The 9,064-nt window shown below is 43.5% G+C and overlaps 1 protein-coding gene across 1 annotated transcript in view; it reads left to right on the top strand.

Moving 5' to 3' along the window:
* The window catches only part of ITK (IL2 inducible T cell kinase), a gene marked incomplete at its 3' end in the record, with an annotated part of 69,959 nt that overhangs the window by 60,150 nt on the left and 745 nt on the right, over positions 1 to 9,064 (top strand). Inside the window, exons 12-16 of the mRNA XM_027766964.1 lie at positions 1,740 to 1,911; positions 2,951 to 3,167; positions 4,492 to 4,556; positions 4,645 to 4,763; positions 8,803 to 8,960. Coding sequence (XP_027622765.1) covers positions 1,740 to 1,911; positions 2,951 to 3,167; positions 4,492 to 4,556; positions 4,645 to 4,763; positions 8,803 to 8,960 — 731 coding nt within the window. The remainder of the gene's footprint in view (positions 1 to 1,739; positions 1,912 to 2,950; positions 3,168 to 4,491; positions 4,557 to 4,644; positions 4,764 to 8,802; positions 8,961 to 9,064) is intronic.

Raw genomic sequence — 9,064 nt, 5'->3', positions numbered from 1 at the left:
GGCATGGCCATCCCCCCTGGGGGGTGATTTCTCGCTTTCTGTCTCTATGTCTCTCTCTGTCTGTCTGGCAAGCGCACGCGCCCTACAGTGAAAATCTCTCAAAAAACAAACAGAAAAAAAAAAAAAGAAAGCAAGCCTTAGCACTGCACTGCCGCTATCTTCTAGAACATTTGTGTGGTCCAGTTTGTTGTGTATGGGTCCATTGCAAGAGCTAAAGCTGGCAAGATCCACGAATGTTTGTTTTTACAGCATAAAAATGTTCAACTGCCTTTAAGACAGGGCATGTGTCCCTGGTGCCACCTCCCCTGCTATGCCTTCTTGTCCCTTGGAACTGATTCGCACACTTGAGATTACCTGCCTGGAACCCAAAACCATTTGAGTTTGCATCCTTGATCCAAACTGTGCTGTTTGAGAAGTAGGCTGGTCTCATTTTCATTTTCTATCTCCTAGATTTGTGGCTTTCAAATTTCAGTGTGGGTCAAAGTTCCCTGGAATGCTCGTTAAAAATGCTAACTCCTAGACTCTACCAACACTTACCAAAACACTATCCCTGGTAGTGGATGCCTGGAGTCTGCATTTTAAACAAATGCAGTAGGTGATTTTTAATGCAGGTGGTCAGAGAAAAACACTTGAGAACACTGCCCTGGGCTCTTCATCCTTAACCAGAGCTATGTCCACCATAGTTACCATAAGGTACCAGTACTGCTTACAGTCGAGCCTCTGCCTCAGAGGCAAAAACCCAGTTGTGGTAGACCAAGAAGCATCAAGAAGGGATAATGCATCTTCATCTTCCTTATGAAAATAAGGCTATTCCAAATAACTCTTGGATCCTAATGTGTCCCTAATGGATGGGATCTCAGGGATTATGGGGCAGTCCACTCTTCTTTTTCTTTCTTTTTTTTTTTTTTTTTGGTGAGAAAATTGAGGTTCAGATCTTTATCTTTTCCCTTTTTAAAAATATTTTAACAGATGGTGCTTACATTCCCTAGACAAAGAGACATATGCAGGGAGAGAAGAAAAGCAAGAAAGCATGCCTATGAGGCATGGTCACATGGCAATCCCTTCTCCTCCATCTCTCCCTCCATTTGGGATTTTGAGTATGCGCATAACACCTGCTACATTTCTCCCAGTCACAGGGCCAGAACTTGAACCTCGATCAGTGATAAGGGGCCCAGTTCCCTTAAAACCTAGACTATGGAGACCGCTTGAGATCCTGATCCTGGTTTTGTTTACTGAACATTTATTGAGAGCCTGACTGTGCTAGCTTATGCAACGGTACAAGTTCTCTTTGAATCTACGTGTTTATTTTTTTTTGCCTGCTGAGGCCTAGAAGAGTGCCATGTACATTGTAGATGCTCGTGGTGGATGGATGAATGAATGAGCAAATGATCAGATCAAATGAAATTTGCTCTCTGTAAAAAATGACAAATACAGAAAATGATTAGAACCCTGCAAGAACCCTCCCATTTATTTAGTATCTTGATTAATGCCATCATCCTTCTTTCCATGCAGCCTCCCCATTATACGTTTTTCATGATTTTAACTTCATAACCTATATTATTGTTTGAAAAAAATGTAATATTTATCTGTAATAGCGCTAAAACTAGGACTCGTATCATTGCCATCTTTGAGTTTTATTAATGATGTGGCTAAAAGTCTAGGTAGGGCAATGCAGGCTTCTGGTAGCATTATACTTCATTTTCTTGCCTGCTCTAGAAAACTCCTTTTCTCTTTTCCAGGGAAATGGGTGATCCATCCCTCAGAGCTCACTTTTGTGCAGGAAATTGGCAGTGGGCAGTTTGGATTGGTGCATCTTGGCTACTGGCTCAACAAGGACAAGGTGGCCATCAAAACCATCCAGGAAGGGGCCATGTCAGAAGAAGACTTCATAGAGGAAGCGGAAGTCATGATGTGAGTGGCCAAAGCAAGGTTGTTAAGCACCCTAGGGTGATAGTCTGTGTTATCCAAGGACTTGCCATTCCAGTGCCATGCCATGCCGTCACTTGCTCAAATTTCAGCAGTGGCTTCCAATAGCATGGCGAGTAAAATCAAACTCCTCACCATGGTCACCAAGGCCCACCCTGGTATGGTCCTGCCCACCTCCCTAGTCCCATCTTTTACCTGTTTCTCCTATAGTCCATGACATGCCAGCCACACTGGCCTCTGGTTTGTTTTCGTTTTTGTGTTTTCATTTGCTATATAGGACATGTGTATTCACCAGAGAGAGAGACACAGGAAGAAAGAGAAAGCACCCCTCAGAGGGAATGGTCATGCCACAGTCTCTTCTCTTCCGTTCTCCTCTTGGGATTTTGGGCATTCATGCACACGTACCTGGCATGTTTTCCATGCCGCTGGGTCCTGGACTCAAACCCCATAGTCGGCCATGTGGGATCCAGCTGCCTTAACTGCCTTACCACCTGACTGGCCTGCTTCTGTTCATCTCCACACATACCAGTCCCCGTCCTTCAGATCTTAGCTCAAATAACATGGTTTTTGCTTTTTTTTTTTTTTTTTAATTTTTTTAAGAGAAGTTTTTGTTTTGTTTCTTTGTTTTTTGGGGGGCTATTTCTTTTTTTTTTTTTTGAAGAGGGGGTTGCTACAGGGCACGTGTGCTCAGCAGAGAGACAGAGAAAGACAGACAGAAAGCTAGAAATCACCCCTCATGGGGGATGGCCATGCCACATTCCCTTATCCTCCATTCTCTTCTCGGGATTTTGGGCATGCACGCACAGGCGCCTGGCATGAGATTTAAGCCTCCGGGTCCAACAAAGTAACCATTATGCTACCTGCTGATCCCCAAATAGCATGTTTTTGTTTGGGGAGGGGGTGGATTTTGTTTGTAAAGCCGTGCGTGGGATAAAGTGGCCATCAGCTATTTTGGTGTCATGGGATGCTCAGCACTTCTGGAAGACTGACTTTGGCCATCTCACCCCTTGCCTTTTTCCCGCAGGAAACTCTCTCATCCCAAATTGGTTCAGTTGTACGGGGTGTGCCTGGAGCAGGCGCCCATCTGCCTGGTGTTTGAGTTCATGGAGCACGGCTGCCTGTCGGACTACCTGCGCAGCCAGCGGGGACTTTTTGCCGCAGAGACCCTCCTGGGCATGTGTCTGGATGTGTGTGAAGGCATGGCCTACCTGGAAAAGGCTTGTGTCATCCACAGAGACCTGGTAAGAGCACTCAGGGTGAACAAGTGAGGTCCGGGATGAAAGGGCACATCCCACAGAAATGAAGAGCTACCAAGACTGGACATGCATTAAAAGTAACAAGTCATGGAGCCAGCAGGTGGCATGGAGGTTGAGGTGCTGGACTTCCACAGGGTCAACCATAGTTCGAGTCCCAGACCTGGAGGCTTGCTTTCTCATGCTCCTTCTTTCTGTCTCTGTTTCTCTCTGGTCAAATTAAATAATAATAATAAATAAAAATTGAAATAAATAATTCTATGTTTTAAAGTTAAAAATAATAATAATAACAAATTACAGACCATCTCTTTTCCTCTCTCAACTTTTCCCTTCCTCTACCCACTTTGGGAGAGCTGATGAAGAAAGTGCTGCCTAAGGACTCAGATCTGGGTTATAATCCTGCCCTACCTCTAACTTTCACCCTTCATGTTTCAGTTACAGCCTTCCAAAACAGAGCTAACAGTCACTCCTTCTTGTCCTCTCTCTGTTTCAATTTCTTCCCAATAAGATGAGGAAAATGGACAAGTCCAGTTTTTCTCAAAGTGTTACATAAAAATTGACCAGAATCTCACTGGGATATTCCTTAAACTACCCTCAGAATGCCTGATGGCTGGGGTTTAGGAATCATTGTTTTAACACATTCCACCTGACAGGTAGGCACTTTAAAATTTTGGACTCCTGGTTCGAGTCCTGGACCTGGCAGCTTGGTTTCTCACTTTCTCTCTCTCTATCTCTGTCTCTCTCTGGTGAGCTTACATGTCCTGTAGCATATTGAAAAAGGGTAATAGTAATGATAAATAAAAATAAATAAATAATTCCTTTTAAAAAATTGAGACTTACAGAAATCCTCTGTCTCCAGGGATCTTCTCATGCAGCATTCTCTGATACTAACTAGGGGCCATTATTGTCCCTATTGAGGATTTCTTTTAAGAGGATTAATAACCTCAAAACATCCTTATGTTAGTCAAATGGAGATATTGTCTCATATCACCCCTAACTGTATCATTTTCTATCCCATAGAGTTGCATTTGAGCATCTCATTGATTAGATAATGTCATGGATTTCTCCATGGATTTTTCTTCTAATTAGTATTTAGGAATAAAAGATACACTTACTCACCCTGATGACACATTCAACTTTCTAGCTAACTTCTAGGAGGCGGTTGTGAAGCTTAATTACCATTTGTAAAACCCCTGGTTGTCCTCATTCACACAAAAAACACACAAAAGAATGTGATTACAGAAGACTCCTTAATTGCTGATTACCCACCAACTGTTTTCCTTTCCCTTTTGTTTGCCTGTCTCCTCCCCAGGCTGCCCGAAATTGTTTGGTGGGAGAGAACCAAGTCATCAAGGTGTCTGACTTCGGGATGACCAGGTAACAGGGGAATGAGGTGCCTCCCAGGCTCAGGTATGGGAACTCAGGCTCCTCCAACATCTGACCGTCTCCCTCACTCTCTTCCTAGGTTTGTCCTTGATGATCAATACACCAGTTCTACAGGCACCAAATTCCCGGTGAAGTGGGCTTCCCCAGAAGTGTTCTCCTTCAGTCGCTATAGCAGCAAGTCAGATGTGTGGTCATTTGGTGAGTGTCATTTTGGCCCCATCCTCACATGATCTGGGATTGGGGCCCAGCAGTTTTCTGTGTCAAACGCAAACAGCCCTACTTGCACTGAACCCTGTGTCACGAAGGCCTCCTATTGAGGGTTTGCAAGAATGGCCCTGAGAAGTACGAAGGGGTCCTTGTTGTATTTGTTCGGGAGGTCTTTGAAATGAGCGGTGGAGGGTAAGCATAAAACTGGAAACAGGATTCTGGTGGCAGCTGCTGTGAGGTAAAGAAAAACTGAAGGCGTCAGATGATCGGATATAAACTCCTTGGAGTCAGGGACCGTGTTTTCTCCAACATATTCCCGTGCATGATCCTCAGTAAGGACTTTAGTCATTCACTCGATAATTTATTGTGCAGGTGTTTTATGCTAGCGGCTTATCTAAGTGTTATGGATGCAAAGGTGCACAGAGGGGAAAGGACATCTGTACTCTTGGAGCTAAAATTGGGAAGTGTGGGAACAGATGACAGTAACACGAGCAATGGATGTGAGATAAAGTCAGGCATTGATAGATAGGTGCTATGAGTAAAACATGCACAAAAATATACCACGTAAAATAGTAATGAGAGAGTGACTGCGATGGGAGGAGGATCTTCTTTAATATGGTCTAGAAAGTCCTCTAGGAGGAGGTGACTCGTGAGCAGAGACTTGAACAATGAGAAGAAGCTGTCCCTGTTTGAAGAGCTGGGGAACAGGGTCCCTAATAGAGGGACCAGCAAGTGTAAAAGCTTCCTGTGCACAAAGAACAGGAGGTACTGACTCATGGGGGAATAAAAGACAGTGAAGTTGGCAGCAGATGGTGAGGAATTAGAATTTCTGAAAAGGGCAATGGGCACGTATGAATGAATGCATGAATGAATGACGTGGGTGTGGCAGGAAGTATACAATGTCCTTACTGGGTCTGTCATGTGACCCTAAGCCACAGTTTAGGCATACTAAAGCATGCACGAAAATGTACCAGATAACCTCTTTGATTTGGATTACAAGGGTGTGCTTGGGACAAGGACCGCTTGAAGACCGATTTTGCAGTATATAGGAAAGAGAAGCTTACTAAAGACTCCCTAGTACTCGAAGCTGGCTAGTTAAATCTCAGGAAAACGAGTTTTAAAATCTTCTATAGCATTTTAGAATATCCATTTCTAATAGCCAAGTGGTTTGTGCACTGAGTCCTTCAGATGTTTTTTAGAACAGTCCCCTAGTCACCAGGCCTAGTGAAAACTGTATTAGAATGTGGAACTTGGAAGAAATTGGCCTGACAACGTTCTTAGATAATACCCTTTTCCGCAGTGAGTGTAACTAGGAAGGTTAGGGTCATTGTGTGGTCATCTCTCTGTGGGTGACGAAGCTGATCCCACAGTGCCAAGCCCCACAGAGATGTTTGAACAATAGCCACTTTGGCACCTTCACCTTCTGATTCTAAATGGGGCTTATTCAGCCCCAGGGTGTCAGCCTGGGAATTTTCTGCTACATCTTATAATTAGAGGGTTGGGCTTCAATTCATTTCTGCCTAGGATGTGTTACCGAAGGGAATTCAGAGATGAAGTTGACGGATGGATATATACAGTAGAAAGGGTTCAGTGAAGGAGAGCACAGAAAACAGCAGTGGCGAGCCAGACAGCGAACACCTGAGAGGACTGAGCTTTGCCAGCCTCAGCCTGTGCACTCTTGAACTACTCTAGTAACCTCTTTGAGCTTCATTCAGTTTTCTCATCTATGCATTAAAAGGCTTGCATGCAAGCAATTGCTTTCTTTTTTTAAATCTCTTTCTCGCTCTCTGTCTCCCTCTGATGAACACATGTGCCTTACAGCAAATTAAAATAATAATAATAATAAATAAAATTAAAAGAAAGCAATTTTTTAAAAGCCATGTTTTAACAGCAGCATTTTCTCTTTCAAAGGAAACATCTCTAGTATTCCTGGTGTCTTGGAAAACCAAGCAGTCCTAATTCCAGTCAGGTTCTGAACTTCCAACTCTATTATTTATTTATTTATTTATTTATTTCTATTTTTGCTATAAGGGCATGCAAGCTTGCTAGAGAGACAGAGAGAAAGAGAGAAATCACCCCTTCCCCTACAAGGGGATTGCTACACCACAATCCCTTCTCCCCAATTCTTCTCTGGGAATCTTGGGCATGCCTAGCGTGAGGTTTAAGCCAGGACTCAAACTACAGTTGTCTACATGGGAGTCCAGTGATGTAACCATTATGCCATCTGCTGGTCCCTGAACTTCCAACTCTCGACTCATCTCTGAGAACTCTTAGAAATACTGGTTTACTGGAGCTGGACCCAGAAATTTGCTCTTTGAACAAACTTCCTGAGATGATTATTTTATACAGGTGTTTTTTTTTTTTGTGGGGGGGTGGGGTGTTCCAACTTTGAGAGACCCTGCCCTCACATACTTACGAATAGACCCTGAAAAGCCACCTATCAGAGGTTCTGCAGCCTCTCTTCACACTCCAACAGTTATGAATATATCAGCACACGGTAAAGATAAAAGCTGGGTGTGACATTACTATGTGGGGCAGAGGAAGAAAAGGTTAAAAATGGACAATACTGGGACTGGCAGGTGACGTGGTTAAGGGCGCTGGACTCCCACATGATCGACTATGGTTCGAGTCCTGGACCTGGCAGCTTGCTTTCTCACTTGCCCTCTCTCTCTTGCTCTGTCCCTCTCCGGTCAAATTAAATACATAAATAAAGTTAAATAAAATACTTCTCTTAAAAAATGGGCAATACTTTCTCACTTTCCTTTTCTCTCTCTCCCTGACATACGCCCTACAGCAAATTATTTAAAAACAAACAGACACTACAAAGGTGTGTTTTGCTTCGTCTACACAATATTTAAAAAATAAAATTGAGTTTACATTTTTAAACTCTCAATTTCTTACTTCTTTTTAAAAATCAGAATATGGGGGCGGGCAGATAGTGGTTGTTAAAGGTGCTGGACTCCCTCATGGCCAACAACAATTCAAGTCTTGGAACTGGTGACTTCTTTTCTCACTTTCCCAACTCTCTCTCTGCCTCTCTCTGGTTAAATTGGAAAATAATAATAAAATTGAAATAAAATAATCTTTTAAAAAATCAGAGAATATTATAGCTCTGAGCTCTTATCTCCTTTGGCTGGAGCCAAATTGCAGCCGTCCCCGTTAAGGTGGAACTTTTGATCACCAGTTTACACAGTCCTCTCCAGCGCCTATTGGGTCACACCTCACCCACTCCATTCATTTATACCATATGTGGAGACATTTGAGTTGATGTCCTTTGTAACTTTCAGTCATGGTGTTTAAGTTATTATAGATATAACAAAGGGTTGAGCTTGAAAATTCTTCGCCACTAGACAGCTGAGAAATGTTCTTTTTTTTTTTTTTTTGGAGAGATTTTTCACTGTAGGGCGCGTGCGCTCGCCAGACAGACAGAGAGAGACATAGAGACAGAAAGTGAGAAATCACCCCCCAGGGGGGATGGTCACGCCACAATCCCTTCTCCTCCATTCTCCTCTCGGGATCTTGGGCACGCACGCACACGCGCCTGGCGTGAGTTTTAAGCCACCAGGTCCAGGACACGAACTGTGGTCGACTACGTGGGAATCCAGCGACATAGCCATTACGCGAACTGCTGGTTCCCGAGAAATGTTCTTTATAAATAGGACAAGCCTAATAATCCTCTGGTGGGATTGATGTTATACTTCGTCAGTAGATACTTAAATTTTATTTTATTTTATTTTAAGTACTTCTGTGTTTAATTTTATTTATTATTATTATTATTATTTATTATTTTTAAATTTGACCAAAGAGACAGAAAGAGACAGAGTGAGAGAAGGAGAAAGTGAGAAAGCAAGCCACCAGGTCTAGGACTTGAACCATGGTCTACCATGTGGGAGCCCAGCATCTTAACCACCACGCCACCTGCCAGCCCCGGTTCTTGAATTTTAATGCCCAGGCATGTGTGATCTAGAAGTAGATTGTTTACTACTTGTGGCCTTTGTCATCAGCTGTGTTGTGCTCATCATTTCTGCAGGTGTGCTGATGTGGGAAGTCTTCAGTGAAGGCAAAATCCCATATGAGAACCGAAGCAACTCGGAAGTGGTGGAAGACATCAGCACCGGATTTCGGTTGTACAAGCCCCGACTGGCCTCTTCTCAGATCTACCAGATCATGAATCATTGCTGGAAAGAGGTCAGTAGAGGGAGTGGTTTCCCCCTGTCTCTCATATAACCCAGCTTCAAGGCCTGCCTTGTTCCCTAGAGAAAGGAACCCTCTTAGAGGGAGGAGGCAGCAGG

This window comes from Tupaia chinensis, unplaced genomic scaffold, assembly GCF_000334495.1.
Source record: "Tupaia chinensis unplaced genomic scaffold, TupChi_1.0 Scaffold143796_1, whole genome shotgun sequence".
Classification (NCBI taxonomy): Eukaryota; Metazoa; Chordata; class Mammalia; order Scandentia; family Tupaiidae; genus Tupaia; species Tupaia belangeri.
Note: the sequence above shows the minus strand (reverse complement) of the source record. Positions and strands in the feature narration are given on the sequence as shown.